At 44.3% G+C, this 20,282-nt stretch overlaps 1 protein-coding gene across 2 annotated transcripts; it reads left to right on the forward strand.

The window, feature by feature from the left end:
• The first annotated feature begins 1,983 nt into the window (after positions 1 to 1,983).
• Positions 1,984 to 19,913, forward strand: ZNF79 (zinc finger protein 79). Of its 2 annotated transcripts, none has more exons than XM_047768460.1 (5): positions 1,984 to 2,363; positions 7,512 to 7,600; positions 11,313 to 11,439; positions 12,210 to 12,305; positions 18,627 to 19,913. In XM_047768460.1, exons 1-5 carry the CDS (start codon positions 2,348 to 2,350, stop codon positions 19,790 to 19,792), a joined length of 1,494 nt encoding a protein of 497 aa, XP_047624416.1. In that variant the 5' UTR covers positions 1,984 to 2,347; the 3' UTR covers positions 19,793 to 19,913. The 2 variants fall into 2 exon arrangements, with proteins under 2 accessions (XP_047624416.1, XP_047624417.1); XM_047768461.1 differs by having other exon boundaries at positions 2,354 to 2,440.
• The last annotated feature ends 369 nt before the right edge of the window (positions 19,914 to 20,282 follow it).

A 20,282-nucleotide genomic window follows, 5' to 3' on the forward strand; every position in this document is an offset into this window, starting at 1 on the left:
TGACTGTACTACGCACTGCCTGTGTGACCGGGACAAGTCACTTAACCTCCCCAAGCCTCAGTTTACTCGCCTGTAAAGTGGCCTTAATGATGCTGTCTTCCTCATGGGGTTGTTTTGAGGATGAAAGGAGCTGATTATGTAAAGCACTTAGATCTGAGACTAGTACTGAGTAAGTGCCCAATCACCGTAGCTGCGATGGTGGGAAGGCTGTGCAACTGAGGGTGAGAGGCTGCGGTGGAGGTGGGGAGCTGCATTCAAGGCTGGAGTGAGGCTGGACGGGTGCTCCATAAGGGGATATTTGAAACTGTTGCATCAGCAACTCCTACCCATACCAACCTCTGACTGCTACCAGCACCTACTTATAGATACCAAGGACCGCGGACACACAGTCTTCAGAGGTCCCCTTACACGCTCGTGGGGGCTTCCCATCAGAGCAACAGATGCTTCAGCGACCAAGAGCCAGCCCCATCTGGCACTCCCGTATTTACCCTAGAAGCCCCGCCTGCCACCATCAGGCGTAGGACGAAGAAGTGGGGCAGGATGAAACATTCCCAGAGGACCGGTGCAGCAGAAACTGTGCTTTACCCAGCCAAGGATAAAAATGTGCCCTGCCGGCCGACATCCACCCTATCTTCCACTCCCAAGAACAGCTAACTTCCAGGAGAATCCTGGCTTCTGAGAACTTGAGGCAAGGCATTTCCTAACGCCACCTAGTGTCCATGAGGGAGAATTGCATCAGCTGAAGCATGAATCTCTCTGCTGCCTCCCAGTGGCAATGGGTGGGTTCACAAGACTAAGGCGGGAAACTCCCCTGGTACCTCCTAATGGTCACTATGCGCTTAGCACCTGCTGGGCCTGGGGTGCGGGCAGAACACAGCTGGAAGAGGCCTCTAACTAAGGAATGCAGGAAGCCTCCAGAAGCTGGAAAAAGCAAGGAAACAGATTCTCCCTCTAGGAGGAAGGTAGCCCAGCAGACACCTTGATTTTAGCCCAATGAGATCCATCTCAGATTTCTGACCTCTAAAATTGTAAGCCCCAAATTACACAAGCCCAAAGCAGGGAAGGGCTTATCCCAAACAGATCTGTGGGTGCGGACTGCCTAATGGGGTGAATCCCCCTAAGATTCATACAAGACCTACCCACGAACCTACAATTATATTGGCAAAAACACTACCAGCTCTAACTGAAAAGGACAGAGGCAGTACAAAATGACGAGGCCTATGGCCCCCAAACTCATTTCTGCTTCCCAGGTAACACATTCTTATCTCCTTAACGTCAAAATGCCTCTAAAAAACTAAACCGGTCTTCAGAACATTTCTTGAGTAGTGAAGAATTGTCAACAGGCTTATGGGGAAATTTCATCAATGATCTGAGGAAGTCCACTAAAATATCCCCTGGTGCAGGAAAGAAGCCTCCAAAGACAGAATATTCGTTGTCTCCTCTCGCAAGAGTTCTGATCGAACACTATTAAAGTGTGTTTCTGCCCCTGAAATTACTGAAGACAGCTCCTTCCTGCTGATAGGTTTTTATACTTTGAGCATTCCAAGACTGCTTCACACCAAGGGGCCCCCACTTCCTTTACTCCTCCTAAACTCTCAGGGGGGAATCAAGAGGTGGAGGTGGGGAGGTGGCTGGGCTTGAGCCCTGAGCTGAAGAACAAGGGAGAGGACCTCAGCGAGCCACAGCTCCGCGGACCACAAATCACTAAGGGAAAATCAGGCGATTAGCGCTAGCGTCTGTCTGCGCCTGCGCTAAAAGCACCGCTCCCAGGATCCTTCGCGGCTAACTCGCGTGTTGTTTCAGAGGACCCCGGCCATTGGTTCAGTGGACCCGAAAGGCATGTGGACCAAAGTATGATGGGAAATAGAGTCTGGGAGTAAGAACGGGCGGAAGCCTCTCTGGGAAATACGGTGCACGATGGTGTGCGGGAACCGAGAGAGGAAAAAAAAACGTTTTGGCCAAAAACGGAACCCAGAGATTCCTGGGAAATGAAGTCCGGTGGGGGCAGGGAGGCCTATGCGCATGACCGGAAGTGGCGCTATTCAAGCGCGCCCCCTTTGGCGCGAGAGCCAGGCCCGCGACCGCAGTTTTCTGAGCTCACTGAAGCCGGGGGCACTCTCTCGCGCGTATCCAGCGGCAGCTTTTTCATGCTGTGATGTGCTTGAGATCCAGTCGACAGTGAGAGACCCGGCTGGAAAGGTCCGACCTTGCTCAGCATCACAGGCTCAGACCTGGCCTGTGAGGGGAGAAGCCTGAGAGAAGAGCCCAGAGCGGGGTTGGGGCTGCAGTGAAGCGACGCTGACGCTCAGAGAACTGCTGGGAGGCGGTGGCGCGAGGTGGGACCCAGATGCTGGAGGAAGGAGGTGAGAAGGAGTGGTGGAGCGGTTTGTGGCTTCCAGCTTGCCCACTAACACAGCTGCGTGGCTCGGATCAGAACTCGGTAGTTATCCTTTCCACAGGTGGTTGGGGACGATCCTTTTTTGAATAAAGAATTCCAGGGTCGAAAAAGTTTGAGGAGCTCAGCCTTGGATCATCTCTGAGTATCCTGTCCTTTACTCCGATCTGTTGATGGACCCATGGCATCGCAAAGTAGAGAGAAATAGACTATAGGAAGGACAATGGGACGTACCCAGGGCCTCTCTATTGCTGCTGAATTTCCAGCCCTCTTGAAGTAGCCAGGGATGCTCGGAATGGGAGCCTATTGGCTTCACCTGATATTGAGGGTGGGTTCAACCCATTTGGATTGTGAAACCGTGGAGGATACTCTGTATTTAGAATCAGAAGGCTGGGATTCCTGTTTAAGCTGTAGGGTATCAGTTAGGTCTCTTGACCTGTGTTTCTTCATGGAGGAAAAGGTAAAATAACATTAACTACCTCCTTCACCTCTAAGAACTGTAAGCATCAAATAAAATAACATTTTTGAAAGCACCTTGAACGCTTTACTGAACAGAACTGTTGTGTATGTAATTTAACCACTGAGGCAATGCCATCTTCCCCTAGACCAAAGGGTCCCTGAATTGTTCTATCATTCAAGTGCAATTTCACATCCAGTATTTCACGCTGTCTTTCCTGAGAGACCTGGGAACACAAGCAGGGTGGTTACCTGTCTCCCCGTACTACCAAAGAGGGAAATAAGCACAGTGGATAGGTACAGATAGACACAACTCAGTAACATGAAGTCTGTACTAAAACCAGTATTTGGACCTCTTTACTTTTTTTGAGCTATTTCTGAGGACTGCTTTACCTCTGCTATTTTTTTGAGTTGAGATATAATTTACATCCATAATGTTCACTTTTATAGTATACAATTCAGGAGTTCCCATTGTGGCTCAGTGGGTTAAGAACCTGACACAGTGTCTGTCCATGAGGATACAGGTTCAATCCCTGGCCTTGCTCAGTGGATTAAGGATCTGCTGTTGCCCCAAACTGTGGCCTAGGTCACCAGTGAGGCTCAGATTTGGCCTGGCTGTGGTGTAGGTCAGCAGCTACAGCTCCAATTCAACCCCTGGCCTGGGAGCTTCCATGTGCCCCGGGTGTGGTATTAAAAAATAAAGTATAGGAGTTCCCGTCGTGGCGCAGTGGTTAATGAATCCGACTAGGAACCATGAGGTTGCGGGTTCGGTCCCTGCCCTTGCTCAGTGGGTTAACGATCCGGCGTTGCCGTGAGCCGTGGTGTAGGTTGCAGACGCGGCTCGGATCCTGTGTTGCTGTGGCTCTGGCATAGGCTGGTGGCTACAGCTCCGATTAGACCCCTAGCCTGGGAATCTCCATATGCCGCGGGAGCGGCCCAAGAAATAGCAAAAAGACCAATAAATAAATAAATAAATAAATAAATGTATACAACTCTGCAGGTCTTTTTCTTTTTTTTTCTTTTTGGCTATACCAGTGACATATGGAAGTTGCCAGGCCAGAAATCAAACCTGTGCTGCCATAGAGACAACGCCAGATCTTTAACCCGCTACACAACAGCAGGAACTCTGAGTGGCTTTTAGTATATTTGCAAAGTTAAGCAACCATCACCACTATTTAATTCCAGAACATTTTCATCACCCCCAAAAGAAGCTGGTACTTCTACTCCCCATTCTGCCTTCTCCCTTGTCCCTGGCAACCATTAATCTACTTTCTGTCCCTGTGAATTTGCCTCTTCTGGACATTTCATGAAAATAGGATCATACAATATATGTATCTGGCTTCTCTCATTAAGCATAATGTTTCAAGGATCATCCAGATTGTAACATGAAGTGGGTTTTTTTCTTTTTTTTGGCTGAATAATATTCCATTACATAGAATACACCATGTTTTATTTATCGGTTTCTCACTTGATGGACATTTAGGTGGTTTCCAATTTGAGCTATTATGGATAATGCTGTGAACATGCATGCACAAGTTTTTGTGTGGCCGTGTTTTCATTTCTCTAATGTATTTGCCAAAGAGAGAAATTACTGTATTACTCCGGAAACTTTGGTAACTAACTTTCTGAGGAACTGCTAGACTGTTTTCTACTGTGGCTTCACTGTTTTACATTCCCAGTAGCAATCAATGTATGAGGGCTTCAGTTTCTCAGCATCCTAATCAACACTTGTTTTTCTCCATCTTTCTTATTTTAGCCATCTTAGTTTGAAGCAGTATGTCATAATGGTTGGTAGGCATTTCTCCAATGACTAATGATGTTGAGCTGCTTTTCATATACTTATTGGCTGTTTGCATCTTACTTAGAGAAATACCTATTCAAGTCCATTGCCCATTTTTAAGTTGGGTTATTCATTTTTCTTTGGTGTGTTTTTAATATAAAGAACTCTTTATATATTCTGGACACTAGACCCTTAGATGATACATTATTTGCAGATCTTTTCACTTCCTTAATAGTGTCCTCTGAAGCACAAAGTTTTTAATTTTGGTGAAATCCAATTTAGTTTTTCTTTTGTTGTTCGTCCTTTTGGTATCATGTCTAAGAAACACATTGCCTAAGAACTGATTGTTCTTAAATATTTATATGTTTATTTTCTTCTAGAAGCTTTAGCTTTTACATTTAGGTCTTTGATCCACTTTGAGTTTTTATATATATTGCAAGGTAGGAGTCCAGCTTCCTTCTTTTGGGTTTTGTTTTGTTGTGGTGGTGGTGGTATTAGGGCTGCACCCGAGGCATGTGGAAGTTCCCAGACTAAGGGTTGAATCAGAGCTACAGCAGCCCGCCTACACCACAGCCACAGCAACGCCAGATGTGAGCTTCATCTGTGATCTACACCACAGCTCATGGCAATGCCGGATCCTTAACCCACTGAGCTAGGCCAGGGATCGAACCCACATCTTCATGGATCCTAGTCACGTTCATTAACTGCTGAGCCAAGATGGGAACTCCCCCAGCTTCATTGTTTTGCATACGGATATCCAGTTGCCCATCTCTATTTTTTTGAAAAGAAATTTAATTTCTTGACACTCTTCTTGAAAATCATTTGTCCATAAATATATGGATTTATTTCTGGACTCTCTTCTCCATTGATTTATTTATCTATCCTTAGAGCAGTACCATACTATTTTACTAACTGTTGCTTTATAGAAAGTTTTGATATTGTAAATATGAGCCCCCTGGCTTTTGTTTTTCTTTTTCCAGATTGTTTGTCTATTCTGTGTCCCTTGCATTTCCATATGAATATTAGTATCAGTTTATAAATTTTTGTTTTAAAAGCCAGCTGTGGAGTTCCTGTCATGGCGCAACAGAAACAAATCCGACTAGGAACCATGAGGTCGCAGGTTCAATCCCTAGCCTTGCTCAGTGGGTTAAGGATCTGGCATTGCCATGAGCTGTAGTGTAGGTCGCAGACGCAGCTTGGATTTGGCATTGCTATGGCTCTGGCATAGGCTGGCAGCTATAGCTCTGATTAGACCCCCCCAAAAAAAGAAAAAAAAAAAAAGCCAGCTGTGGTTGTGGTAGGGATTGCATTGACTCTGTAAATTAATTTGGAAAGTTTTGCCATCCCAAGATGATTGTCTTCCAATCCATGAACATGGGATGTCTTTCCATTTATTTAGGTCTTCTGTCATTTCTTTCAACAATGTTTGGTTACATGAAGTTTTCAGTGTAATATCTTGCACTTCGTTTGTTTAATTTATTCCTAAGTGTTTTATTCTTTTAATGCCATTTGTAAATGGGATTTTTTAAAATTTCACTTTTCAATTTTCATTGCTGGTGTATAGAAATACAGTTGGAGACCTGTTTATTCAATCCTTTATCTTTTTTGTTTTTTTTGCCTTTTCTAGGGCCATTCCCGTGGCATGTGGAGGTTCCCAGGCTAGAGGTCTAATCGGAGCTGTAGCCACAAGCCTACACCAGAGCCACAGCAACACAGGATCCGAGCCGTGTCTGTGACCTACACCACAGCTCATGGCAACGCCGGATCCCTAACCCACTGAGAAAGGCCAGGGATCGAACCTGCAACCTCATGGTTCCTGGTTGGATTCGTTAACCACTGCGCCACGACGGAAACTCCCTCCTTTGTCCATTTTTAATTGAGTTGTCATATTATTTTATATTCATGCTGTATCCTAGAACCTTACTGAACTTGTTTAGCTGTTATTGTTTTTCTGTGCATTCCTTAGGATTTTCTATATACAAAATCATGCCATTCACAAATAGAGATTGTTTAAATTCTTCCTTTCCAATCTGGATGTCTTTTGTTTGTTTGTTTGCTTACTTGCTTTTTCCTATTTGCTCTGGCTAGAACTCCCAGTATACTGAATAGAAGTGGCAAGAGCAGACATCCTTGTCATGTTCCTGATCTTAGGGGGAAAACATCAATCTTTAACTCTGGGTTTTTTGTAAATGCCTCTTATCAAGTTGAGCAGGTTCCCTTCTGTTTCTGGTTTTATCCATCATGAAAGGTATCAGAGTTTGTAAAATGGCCTTCTTGGTATTTAATGAGATGATCTTGTGGCTTTTTTTTCCTCCTTTGTATCAATATAATGTGTTATATAGATTGATTTTCGTGTGTTGAACCAATCTTGTGATCCTGGGATGAATCCCACTTAGTCATTACCTCTTCTTTTGATTAAGCAAATGTCTTAAATTTGCAGAACCACTTTTTCCGAAGAAATAAGCAATCCGATAATAGTTGTAAGATGTGTATTTACACACTAGGCATTGTATTGCCTGCTCTGTCTGCGTTTAAATCTTTACAGCGACTTTACAAGGGATTATTATCCTTATTTTACAGATGAGAAAAAGGAGACTTGGGTTATGTAATTTGCAAACTGCTGTTAAGTGGTGGACCTGGAATACTTCACAGTCTGTTACACTGTAATGCCCTCCAATGTCTGAGTGAATTGATGGAACTTCCAAGGCAGGAAGGGGAATGGGAAAACTTATGCCTCATTGCAGGTCAGCAGATTGAGCCCCAGGGAACCCTGGAACCTGTGATGTCATCTGAACACCTCTTCAGGGTGAGAATGTGAGACTTTCTGGCTTGCTGAGCTGTAAACTTTTATGCCTAACTGGCTTCTTTCTCTTCCTCCAGAGCCACCTTCTCCAGACCCTATGCTTCCCCAGGAGGAAGGCACGGAAGAGGAAGGAATGGCAGCTGGTCTCCTCACAGCTGGGCCCCAAGTGAGTTGGAATTTGCTCTACGAGGCGGCCTCTTTTTTTTTTTTTTTTAATATTAGGGATATTTTGGGGTTTTAATTACTAAAGGAATTCATGTTTTTATATAAAAAAAAAATCTGAAAAAAATAGACAACAGCTCCTCCCCATCCACCCTTAATCACAAAAAGAAATAACGCTCAGCATTTTGATTTGTGTCCTTTTAGTCATATCCTTCTTATTTTCTCTTTTCGTTTGGGGTTTTTTTAGTCATACCTTTTTTTTCTCTGTTTTCCCAAAATGGGTTTGTCCTGCTTTGTATCCCTTTTATTTCCACTTAGTAGAATTTAATGTTTTTCACATTTCATTAAGAATATTCTACATGGAGTTCCTGTCATGGCTCAGTGGTAATGAACCCAACTAGTATCCATGAGGACGTGGGTTTGATCCCCGGCCTTGTTCCGTGGGTTGAGAATCCAGCAGATTCATCTCTGATTCCACGTGGCTGTGGGTGCAGCTGCAGCTCCAATTCAACCTATAGCATGGGAAGTTCCATGTGCTGTGGGTGCAGCCCTAAAAAACAAACAAACAAACAAAAAAACCCCAAAAAACTCCACAGAATTATTTCTAATAAATTCCATTGCATACTCTTTCCATGAGGGCAAGAATTGTCTTATCCCTTTCTTTTTCTTAACTAGACTATGTGTTGGTCTATTTTTATTTTTAAAAAGTCTGCTCTTGGATTTCCTCATCAGTTACATTCTTTTTTTTTTTTTTCTTTTTTAGGGCCTCACCTGCAGCATATGGAAGTTCCCAGGCTAGGGGTCCAATTGGAGCTGTAGCCACCGGCCTAGGCCAGAGCCACAGCAATGCCAGATCCCAGCCGCATCTTTGACCTACACCATAGCTCATGGCAATGCTGGATACCTAACCCACTGAGTGAGGCCAGGGATCAAATCTGCATCCTCATGGATACCAGTCAGATTCAATACTGCTGAGCCACAATGGGAACTCTAAGTTACATTTTTCTTTTCTTTCTTTTTTTTTATTTTTTAATTTTTATTTTTATTTTTATTTTTTTTGCTTTTTAGGGCCACACACACAGCATGTGGAAGTTCCCAGGCTAGGGGGTGAATTGGAGCTGCAGCTGCCAGTCTATGTCACAGCCACAGCGATGCCAGATCCAAGCTGCATCTGTGACCTACACCACTGCTTATGTCAATACTGGATCCTTAACCCACTGAGCAAGGCCAGGGATCCAACCTGCATCCTCATGGATACTAGTCAGGTTCATTACCACTGAGCCATACCTGGAACTCCCCCAATTTTTTAAATTTGTGTGGAAATGTAAAAGATGCTGATTAGCCAAAGCAATCTTGAGAAAGAAAAACAGAGCTGGAGGAATCAGGCTCTCTGTCTTCAGACTATGCTACAAAGCTGCAGTAATCAAAACAGTGTGGTACTGGCACAGAAACAGGCATATCAATCAATGGAACATATAGAAAGCCCAGAAATAGACTCACACAACTATGGTCAGTTAATCTACAAAAAAGGAGACAAGAATATACAATGGAGAAAAGATACTCCCTTCAGTAAGTAGGGTTGGGAAAACTAGTTCTTTTACAACTACGTGTAAAAGAATGAAATGAGAACATTCTCTAGTACCGTATAGAAAAATAAACCCAAATGGATTAAAGACTTAAATGTAAGTCCAGATACTATAAAACTTCTAGAGGAAAACATAGGTGAAATATGCTTTCACATGAATCACAGCAGTATCTCTGGATCCATCTCCTAGGGAAATGGAAGTAAAAATAAACAAATGGGACCTAATTAAACTTAAAAGCTTTTGCACAGCAAAGGAAACCATAAGTAATATGAGATAACCTACAGAATGGGAGAAGATATTTGCAAACAAAATTTTCTTTATTAGCTTTTTGCTTCTTCTTTCCTTAGATTTATTTTAAAATGTATTTTCTTAAATCTCTTTAGTTGAGATTTTTTTTCTTCATATATGTTGAAAGTTTTTGGCTGTGGGTCTTTATTTTTTTAGATATGCCAAAATTGTGACTTTGGTTTCTTACCTGTATATTCAGCTGGGCTGTGCTCCATGGAGACAAACTTTGGGTCTCTTCTCAACACAAAACATCCAAGTATAGTGTGATTGCAGGATATAGGTTTTATGGCTCAACATTATTAAATTACCCATTTTTTCGATACCTTTATATTTGTTTATTTTTGTTATTAACTCTGTCAACAGCTGAGTTAACATCTCTCATAGCTATAATGTTTAAAATTTCCCCTTGTGTTTCCTACAGTTTTTTTCTTTATGAATTATATATTTGTTATTTGGCTCCTGACATATCTTCATGGTGGATTTTACTCTCTTGATGACTGTAAAATGACCCAAATGTTTTAAATATTTCATTTTTGAAAAAACCCTCTTTGTCCTAGTTAATGCATTTCTCAGTGTTGAAGGATGGATTGCAAGGACAGGTAAAGTTAGAAGGAGGAGTTCCCATGTGGCACATTGGGTTAAGGATCTGGTGTTGTCACTGCAGCAGCCTGGGTTGCTGCTGTTGCCCAGGTTTGATCCCTGGCCTGGAAACCTCCACATGCTGTGGGCACAGCCAAAAAAAAAAAAAAATAGAGGTTGAGAGAGTAGCTATAATTTAGGAAAGGATACTGGCTTAAAACAAGGCAGTGGCAGTGACATGGAGAGAAATACATGAATTCTAGTGATAATGAGGAGACTGAGTGAATGTGCAGTTGACTTGTGGGGAGATAACACCCAGGGGTCTGACATGGCCAGCTAGGTGAGTGGAGGTTTCGTTTCCTAAGCCGAAAATAGACAAAGGCTTTCTTACCTCCCTGCCTGCCTCCCCTGCCTCTGATATCCTTCTCTTTCTCCATCTGAGGAGACGTCTCCTTCGAGGCCAGCTTGGTGATTGCCTTCTCTGTGTGGCCCGACCCCTGCTGTTCCATCTAGGATTCCTCTCTGTTAGCCTAGCAGCTAGCAGTCCATCTCTCTCCCTCTCTCTTTTTAAATAGCTGCACCCAGGGCATATGGAAGTTCTCAGGCTGAGGATTGAACTGCAGCTGTGGCAACATTGAATCCTTTAACCCACTGTGCTGGGTCAGGGATCAATCCCATAACTGCAGCGACCCGAGCTGCTGCCCTTGGACTCTTAACCCACTGTACCACAGCGGGACGTCCACTTGTCACCCATCTCGTCGACACACTATTACAGGTGGCTGCATACGGGCTTGGCTCTTCCTGCTGTACCGTGTGGTACCTGAGTTCATGGGAAGATTTATTAAATATTCCCAAAACATTCATCATTCCCATTTCTTTGCTAATTTGCAGCTGACTCCTTGTTGCATAAACCCACACATTCTAATTTTGTTTTTTATATATTATCTCATTTAATTTTCAAGTTAGTTTCTACCCAATTGCTGCTCATAGTGGACATATTTCCTTCTACTTCTATGTAAAGTCCATCAGAATTAGAAACATGTGAAGACAAGAGAGATTGTATTTTTATTTATTTTTGTGTCAATATCCAGGATAGTGTTAGGCACATAGGAAGTGATCCATAAATGCTTTTTTCGGAACTACCCTGAGTCCTTTCAAAGACCCTTTGCAGGCCTGCTCGCCAGCATACCCAGAGCACCCAGTCTCCTCACTCCCTTATATTCTAAGGCCACTGGGCAAGAAGGAATATGTTTGTTGTTTCAGGGATCCACCCCTTTCAGCAGTGTGACTGTAGCTTTTACCCAGGAGGGATGGAGGCAGTTGGTCCCTGCTCCGAGGGACAGGTTCAAGGAAGGGATACCAGAAAAGTCCAGAAACTTGGTCCTACTGGGTAAGGAAACCATTGAAAATTCAGTATCTGCGCAGTTCTGAAAACCTGTGGCACTTCCCAATGTCGAGTTATCCCCAGTTGCTCTGATGCACCAGGGGGACAGTGTTTATTCCTCTTTGTTCCCCCCGAGGCTGCACCTCCCCATTTCCTTATTTCCCAGGAAGGGTGGGGAGACCTTCCAGTCAGTTCCTCCATATTCAGTAAGTTTTTATCTTCCTAAATTGCGGGCTTCGGGGGCTTGCTTAACTCTCTGGCTTGACCCCCTCATTGAAGCTGGTTTGTTTTTTTTCCTTTTCCTTTTTTTTTTTTTTTTAGGGCTGCACCTGCAGCATATGGAGGTTCCCAGCCTAGGGGGCAAATCAGAGATACAGCTCCCAGCCTACACCACAACCACAGCAATGCCAGATCCGAGCCACCTCTTCGACCTACACCACAGCTCACAGGCAACGCCGGATTCTTAACCCACTGAGCAGTGAGGCCAGGGATTGAACCTGGGTCCTCAGGTTCAATTACCACTTGAGGTTCATTACCACTCAGCCACAACGGGAACTTCCGAGGCTGTTTAGCTCCTTTCAGAAATGCTCTACCAAGACCTTGGCATCATGTCTGTTTTATGTACTCCTTGTCCCCTAGTGCCCAGCACCAGGTCATTGCTCAGTAAATATTTGTTGAATGAATGAAATGAATGACCTGTTTCCACTCCCCTGAATTCCAGGTGGCTATTTATACTTAGTACAAATCTCTAAAGCCCATTTTTTCCCCTTAAATAGGACTTCCAGTCTCGGAACCTGGCGTGAACGCCCAGTTGGAACAAAGGGAAAGCTCCTGGATGCTGGAGAGAGAAGGCCTAAGGGCTGCCTGCCCAGGTAAGTAACGGGGCACCGAGCCAGCCAGATCTCGAGGGCAAAAGCCCTTTTGAAACATGCATTAGTGCATTTGATTTTTTTAACAACCAGTGAGGTAGATGTTATTGTCCCCATTTTATAGATGAGGAAAATAAAGCTGAGAGAGGCTAACTCACTGGTTCAGAGCCTCACAGCTAGAACGTGGCGAGGCTGGGCTTTGAAGCAAGGTCCGTGGGACTCCAAAGCCCTCCCTTCCACACTCGGTCTCCCCAGGCCGGAGGGGGTTTGGGAGCACGGGTGGTATTGCTGGCCTTTAGGAGACTGAGCATCATTGCTGCTGGCCGAGCACATTCCCTGCTCTGAGTTCACCTCACCGAGCATCTCAGGTTGCTTCCCCCACTCCCCGCGCCCCCCGTTACCCATACCTCCAGGCGTGACACCCACTGCTTGTCCCCTCTCTGACTGCCCCTTTGTCAGATTCTGCATCTCCCCCGCCACCCCCACCCCTTCTCTCCCTCTTCATGGCAATGCCTGCATTTTCTGTAGGACGGATACTAAGAAACTCAGCAAAAACAAAAGCCAGGGAAACCATCGTTTCTGGGTTTATCTCTTCTGTTCCCCTCTGGTTGCTCACTTCAGTCCCGCTTTGGTATTTCAGCCCTTGCAGATGCGTGACCTCTGGCAGGGCCTGTGGTCCTAGCCCCTTGTGATATTTTGAAACTTAAAGCATCAGAGGTACAAAGGAACTTCACAACTTTAATGTGACAAAATTTTAAGTTTTTCTAAAAATGCAGCCTGATGTTTTATAACTTTAGTGGCTGGTTATTGCTACTATAGAACAATGAAAACAAAGCCTCTGGCTTACTCTCTGCATGGTTGTCTGAACCCTTCTTCCCACCTCACCCTCTGTCTAAGCAGCCTGCCACGGCACCTCGGCCCTTGTAACTCCAAGCCCTGCTCATACTTGCTGTAGTCCTTCCCCTTACAGGGAGCCTCACTCGGCCTGCTGCTTTGTTCTCCAAACCCTCCCCTTCCCAGCACACCGTCTTTGTCACGCAGGCCCTGTTAGCCTGGATCTGGAGACCCTGTGTCTGTGGAACTTGAGAAATTGAATGCGGTGTTTTGTGGCAATAACTGCCTATTTCTGGAAAAGGTTTCATAACAGTTTCAGAGGGGTTCAAAATCCCCAAAAAGGTTACTGAAAAAGATTCACATCACCATGTTATTGGAAACAGAAGTTGGGAAAAGGTGTTACCACACAGGATTGTGTTCTGAGCTATTAGTGTAGAATATTAGTGTGGAAGCAGCCTTGGATATGGACCCATGAAAGACACATCCAGGTCCTGACTTGCTACATTCTAACTACACGGATTCAGAGTAAACCACTAATTATGTAGTCATCTGTTTCCATAGCTGAAAAATGTGGATAACAAAATCCGTCTTTTTTATTTGATGGGAGTTCCTGCCGTGGCTTGGCTTAGCAGTTAACGAACCCTACTAGCACCCATGAGGACTCGGGTTTGCTTCCCAGCCTCGCTCAATGGGTTAAGGATCTGGTGTTGCCATGAGCTGTGGTGTAGATCTCAAACGCGGCTTGGATCCCACATTGCTGTGGCTGTGGTGCAAGCCAGCAGCTGCAGCTCCAACTGGACTCTTGGCCTGGAAACCTCCATGTGCAACACGTGTGGCCCTAAAAAGACCAAAAAAAAAACCACACAAAAAAACAAAAAAACCAGCAACAACCAGAAACAAAATCTATCTTACTTATTTGACAAATATATATATGAAAAAACAGTTTTAGTTGGAGGAAAGTTTTGTTTGTTTGTTTGTTTGTTTTTTCTAGTCAGACTTGTTTCCACTGAGCCACGACAGGAACTCCTGGAGGAAAGTTTTAAATCAGGCTATTAGAGTAACTAAAACACGCTCCTGTGTTGTTGCACCTCTGCTGTAGGACCCACAGAGCATCCTGGTCATTGCTGTGCCTCATGGACTGGTTTTGCAACCCACTGTTATTCCATCCACCCTTTCCACAGTGACAGACCAGGTCTCCAAGGTACCTTTGCCTCACTGGTTGATACTCACCTGGTGTGGTTTTAGGTACTGGAGGTGCAGCAGAGAACAAGATGTGGTCCCTGCTTATGTCCTGATGAGGAACATGAATGAATAAAATAACCAGTATAATACTGGATGATGAGTACTGTGCAAATGGAAATACGGATGTGGGTGGAGGCCGTTCTAGATCAGATGAATAGAGAAGACCACTTTGAGGAGTTGACATTGGAGCTGAGATCTGAAGGAAGAGAATGAGCCAGCCGTGTAATATCTGGAGGAGGAACATATCTGGAATATCTGGACTTTGAGTTGGGAATGAGTTTGACTTGTGTTAGGATCACAAGGTCCTAGGACTAATAAACAAGAGGGAGAGTGGGAGGCAGGGAGCAGATCATTAAGGTTAAGAGGCTGTGGGGAAGCATTCAGATTTTATTCAGATGGAAGAATAGGAAGCCATTGAGGGTTTTGAGCAAAGAGAGGGACAGTATTCGATCTGTGTTTGGAAAGATAACATGTGCAGAGACTAGACTTTCAGGGCTCAAGACTAGAAGCAGGGAGATCAGTTAGGAAGTTCCAGTGAGTTGAAGGTGGCTGGTAAGGAGGAGGCTTCAGGACACACTTGGGTGTTAAAGCCAAGGGGACACACTAGTGGGCTGGGCGTGAGGGACAGAGGGTTAGGCTGACCCTGGCCTGAGCCAGTGAGTAAATGGGAAGACTGCCAAAGACACTGGCCTGAAAGGGAAAATCAGCGGTTCTGTTCTGGGTATATTCGGTTTGGGTTATTATTAGACCATCTGATACAGGAGCCAGCACGCAGGGGACAGGTCAGCTGAGGCAGGACGGCTCGTGAGCGTCACATCTTCTTAATTGCTCCTTTCTCCCACTGCTGCTTTTGTTGTCATTTTTCTTCTTTCCATCTTTTACTTGGAGAGGGGCAGTTTTTGAGAGCTGTCAAGGCCATGTAAGACCAAATACTGAGTGACATAGAGCTACCCTCAACCTGAAAGGGACTTCTGTGCTCTCTGTAGATCGGACTTCAAATGCACGTGCAACTCAGAGGGAAACCTGCTTATTGGAAACCATTTAAGATGACTTACAGGGAGAGGCCCAAGATAGTAACAAGCACTCATGTAACACGTGCTTTTCCTCAGGTACTGTTCTGGGTCCTTTGTGTCTTAGCTCTTTTAGTCCTCATAATAATTCTTAAAGAGAGCTCTGTTCACAAATAATAAATCCAAGGCATAGCAGTTTGCCCAAAATCACTGGCTAGTAAGAGGTAGAGCCAAGATTTGAACCCAGGCAATCTGGGTGAAGATTCTGTACAGAAATTAGAATAAAAGGCACCTAAAACTAACCTGCTGTTTCCCTAAGTAAGGCAGGAATGGAAAGAATCTCTTCAGGAAAATTGACGCTTGTGAAAAGAAGCTCCATAGACCTCCCGAAAACTCCCTAACCTGCAAGCCTCTGTGAAGGAGACAGAGAGGTGTCTGGGACCACAGGGTTCACTTAGTTTTAACATTTTCCAAATATTAGACATTAATTTACACATTAGGCTTTCTCTTATTATGAATGGCAGCTCAAAGAATTTTAAGAATCATTAACTCTGGGAGTTCCCATCTTGGCTCAGTGGTTAACAAATCCGACTAGGAACCGTGAGGTTTCGGTTCGATCCCTGCCCTTGCTCAGTGGGTTAAGGATCCGGTGTTGCCATGAGCTGTGGTGTAGATCGCAGGTGTGGCTCAGATCCAGCGTTGCTGTGGCTCTGGCATAGGTCGGCGGCTACAGCTCCGATTAGACCCCTAGCCTGGGAACCTCCATATGCCAGGAGTGGCCCTAGAAAAGGTAAAAAAATGAAAAAATTAAAATTAAAAAAAAAAAGAATCATTAACTTTTTTTTTTTTTTTGAGCGGCATGTGGAGGTTCCCAGGCTAGGGGTTGAATAGGAGCTGTAGCCGCCGGACAATGCCAGAGCCACAGCAACTCGGGATCCGAGCCACGTCTGCGACCTACACCACAGCTCATGGCAACGCCGGATCGTTAACCCACTGAGCAAGGGCAGGGATCGAACCGAAACCTCATGGTTCCTAGTCAGATTCGTTAACCACTTCGCCACGACGGGAACTGCAAGAATCATTAACTCTTTTAAAAAGTATCACCCACAGTCATCCATATTATAAAAGCAATGTTTTAATAACTTTTTTCTAGTAAAAATATCACAGGTTCATTTATTTATTTATTTTTATTATTTATTTATTTATATATTTATCTTTGTCTTTTTGCCTTTTCTTGGGCCTCTCCCGTGGCATATGGAGGTTCCCAGGCTAGGGGTCCAATTAGAGCTGTAGCCACTGGCCTACGCCAGAGCCACAGCAACGCAGGATCCAAGCTGCGTCTGCTACCCACACCACAGCTCACGGCAATGCCAGATCCTTAACCCACTGAGAAAGGGCAGGGATCGAACCCGCAACCTCATGGTTCCCAGTCAGATTTGTTAACCACCACGCCATAACGGGAACTCCCACAGGTTCATTTAAAGTTTAGAAAAGGGAGTTCCCGTCGTGGCGCAGTGGTTAACAAATCCGACTAGGAACCATAAGGTTGCGGGTTCGATCCCTGCCCCTGCTCAGTGGGTTAACGATCCGGCGTTGCCGTGAGCTGTGGTGTAGGTTGCAGATGCGGCTCGGATCCCGCGTTGCTGAGGCTCTGGTGTAGGCCAGTGGCTACAGCTCCGATTCGACCCTTAGCCTGGGAATCTCCATGTGCCTCGGGAGCAGCCCAAAGAAATAGCAAAAAAATAATAATAATAATAAAGTTTAGAAAAGAATAAAAAAGAAAACCGAGATCTCCTGTCATCCCATCAGAGGTAACCTTCAGTCTTTCTTTAATTTTTATTTTATTCTGGAGTATCGCTGATTTACAGTTATGTCAGTTTCAGATGTACAGCAGAGTGATTCAGTTATACATATATCCATTCTTTTTCAGATTCTTTTCCCATAACCTGTCTTATTACAGAGTATTAAGTAGAGTTCCCTGTGCTATACAGTAAGTCCTTGTGGATTATCTCTTTTATATATAGCAGTGTGTACACCTTGAGTCTTTTTCATGTAACAAGATACTTTTTTCTAAGATAACTGTAATTTTTACATATTCTTTTTTTCACCTAACAGCATACTGTTTATTTTTATCACTGCATATTCTCTGAAAACAAGATTTTTATAACTTATTTTATTACTTTTATTGTAAAAATAATACTGTCTTTGGAGAACATGAAAAAATATAGATAAGCACAGTTCCCTCTGTGGTGCAATGGGTTAAGGATCTGGCATTGCCAAAGCTATATGCCACAGGTGTGGCAAAAAAAAAAAAAAATACAGATAAGCATTGAAGAACATAAAAATTACCCCTTGCCTAATCCTTCACAAGCCCATGAAAATATAGTTTACCTTCACACTGTATATCTTTCCATTGTTTTTTGTTTGTTTTTGATAAATGCCTTTCTACAAGAAGAATTAGAGTGTACAGACTTCAGATATGCTTTATAACTGCTGGGTAGTGTCCCTTGGTTGGCGATAGTATAGTCATTTCTTGCTATTAAACGTTTAGGTGTTCGCTTTTCATTTGACAAATGATGCTGTGATGAGTACCCTGGTCAACACAGCTCCGTGTCATTTCTCATTGGTTCCTTGGGATAGATTCTTACAAGTGGAATTCTGATGTCAACATTTTAAAGACTCTTGATCTGTACAGCCAGGTTGCTCTGCAGAAGCTCGTCCCTGGTGATGTAGCCATGTCAGTGTGTGAGATATCCCAAATGCTGCACCCTTACCAGCACTCTTGAATTTTTTGAAATCTTGCTGATTTGATAGGTGAAAACATTCATCCTGCTGGCATCAGTCTTCAGCTTTTTAAAGTGAATTATTTCAAACCCAGTGAGCAGGTTGCCTAAAACCACACCAAGAATTGCGAGACTAAGAAAGCAGCTTGAAACAACCCAGTACTTAGCAAAAGTGCAGGAGAGAAGTGTCAGAAATAAGAAAGGCAAGTGCACCTGAGGCAGAGGTGCAGGCTCCACCTCATCCCTTTGCTGTTTAGGAAAGGGAGCAGAGGATGCTTATCTCTGAAAAGCTGTCTGGTCATTTCAGGTTAGAATGGAAGCGCTCTGGGTGAAGGGGTGACACCTCGAACCTTAGAGCTCAGCCAGACTCCCTCAGCCATTTGTATTTCAGTGCCTTTTCTTCCTTTTTCTTTTAAAAAGGAATTCTTTAAATTGCTTTTCGAAATTTTTTTCAGACTGGAAGATTGTATCTGAATCACCACCTGAGCAAGACATTTCTGAAGACTCATTCCAAGACCCAAGTGTAGACTCTGGGGAGTCAGATCACAGGAGCAGTGAACTGGGGAAGGGCTTCAGTCTGCGACCAGTGCTTTCGCCACAGCAGAGAGTTCCTACAGAAGTGAGACCCCGTAAATGTGAAACACACACAGAGAGCTTCAGGAAGAATTCAGATATAATTACATCTCACAGAGCAAAGCCGTACACGTGTAATGAATGTGGCAAAGCCTTCAGTTACTGTTCTTCCCTTTCTCAGCATCAGAAAAGCCACACTGGGGAGAAGCCATACGAGTGCAATGAATGCGGGAAGGCCTTCAGCCAGAGCTCATCTCTTATTCAGCATCAGAGGATTCACACAGGAGAGAAACCTTATAAATGCAGCGAATGTGGAAGAGCCTTCAGCCAGAATGCAAACCTCACAAAACACCAGCGAACTCACACCGGAGAAAAGCCCTACAAATGTAGTGAGTGTGAGAAAGCCTTCAGTGACTGTTCAGCCCTTGTTCAGCATCAGAGAATTCACACTGGAGAGAAGCCTTATGAATGCAGTGACTGTGGGAAGGCCTTCCGTCACAGTGCAAACCTTACAAACCACCAGAGGACTCACACAGGGGAGAAACCCTACAAGTGCAGCGAGTGCGGGAAGGCTTTCAGCTACTGTGCAGCATTTATTCAGCACCAGAGAATCCATACAGGGGAGAAACCCTACAAATGCAGCGCATGTGGGAAGGCCTTCAGCCAGAGCGCAAACCTCACAAACCATCAGAGGACTCACACTGGAGAGAAACCCTACAAGTGCAGCGAGTGTGGGAAGGCCTTTAGCCAAAGTACAAACCTTATAATCCACCAAAAGACCCACACTGGGGAGAAGCCTTATAAATGTAATGAATGTGGGAAATTCTTCAGTGAGAGTTCAGCCCTTATTCGACATCATATAATTCACACAGGAGAAAAACCCTATGAGTGCAATGAGTGTGGAAAGGCATTTAACCAGAGCTCATCCCTTAGTCAGCATCAGAGAATTCACACTGGTGTGAAACCTTATGAATGTAGTGAGTGTGGGAAGGCCTTCAGGTGTAGCTCAGCTTTCATTAGACATCAGAGGCTCCATGCTGGAGAGTAACTGGGAACATAATCGGGACCTGACAAGTAATTTGAAAGAATCTGGGGACATCTGACTTTTAAGACTTAGCATGGAGCCACATGCAAAAAGCACCTTTAATAAAGTCACTGTTTTACATGTTGCATGTGGAAAGTCTCAGGTGCTCTCTCTCAGTTTAGCCAGAGACACCCCAAGTCCAATTACACCATTTTAGAGCCCTACCTTTAATTCAGCGGTTTACTTTTAAGTGCTTTGTTTAACAAGCATTCCAGAAACCTTGGTTTATGAGACTTGGCTCCTACCTACTTAAAAGGCCTGGTATTTTGGCAATGTCTTGTCATAGTAATCTCTGCTTAAAAGACTGTTGCAAAAGGACATTGGCCAGAAAGGAGTATTCCCCATAATGGGGCCACTAAGGGAAGTAAATTCAAATGGGGAAAGGGGTTCTAGGGTAAATTGTTACTAGAATGGGGAAGGGATGTTCACTTCCTAATGCTGAATCTAGACCCAG

Source organism: Phacochoerus africanus, chromosome 2 (genome assembly GCF_016906955.1).
Source record: "Phacochoerus africanus isolate WHEZ1 chromosome 2, ROS_Pafr_v1, whole genome shotgun sequence".
Lineage (NCBI taxonomy): Eukaryota > Metazoa > Chordata > Mammalia > Artiodactyla > Suidae > Phacochoerus > Phacochoerus africanus.

Excerpts from the sequence above, each read along its gene's own strand:
- ZNF79 (XM_047768460.1), top strand. Across the intron at positions 7,601-11,312 it reads TCCTCACAGCTGGGCCCCAA|GGATCCACCCCTTTCAGCAG; the intron begins GTGAGTTGGAAT and ends TTGTTGTTTCAG. Across the intron at positions 11,440-12,209 it reads CAGAAACTTGGTCCTACTGG|GACTTCCAGTCTCGGAACCT; the intron begins GTAAGGAAACCA and ends CCCCTTAAATAG.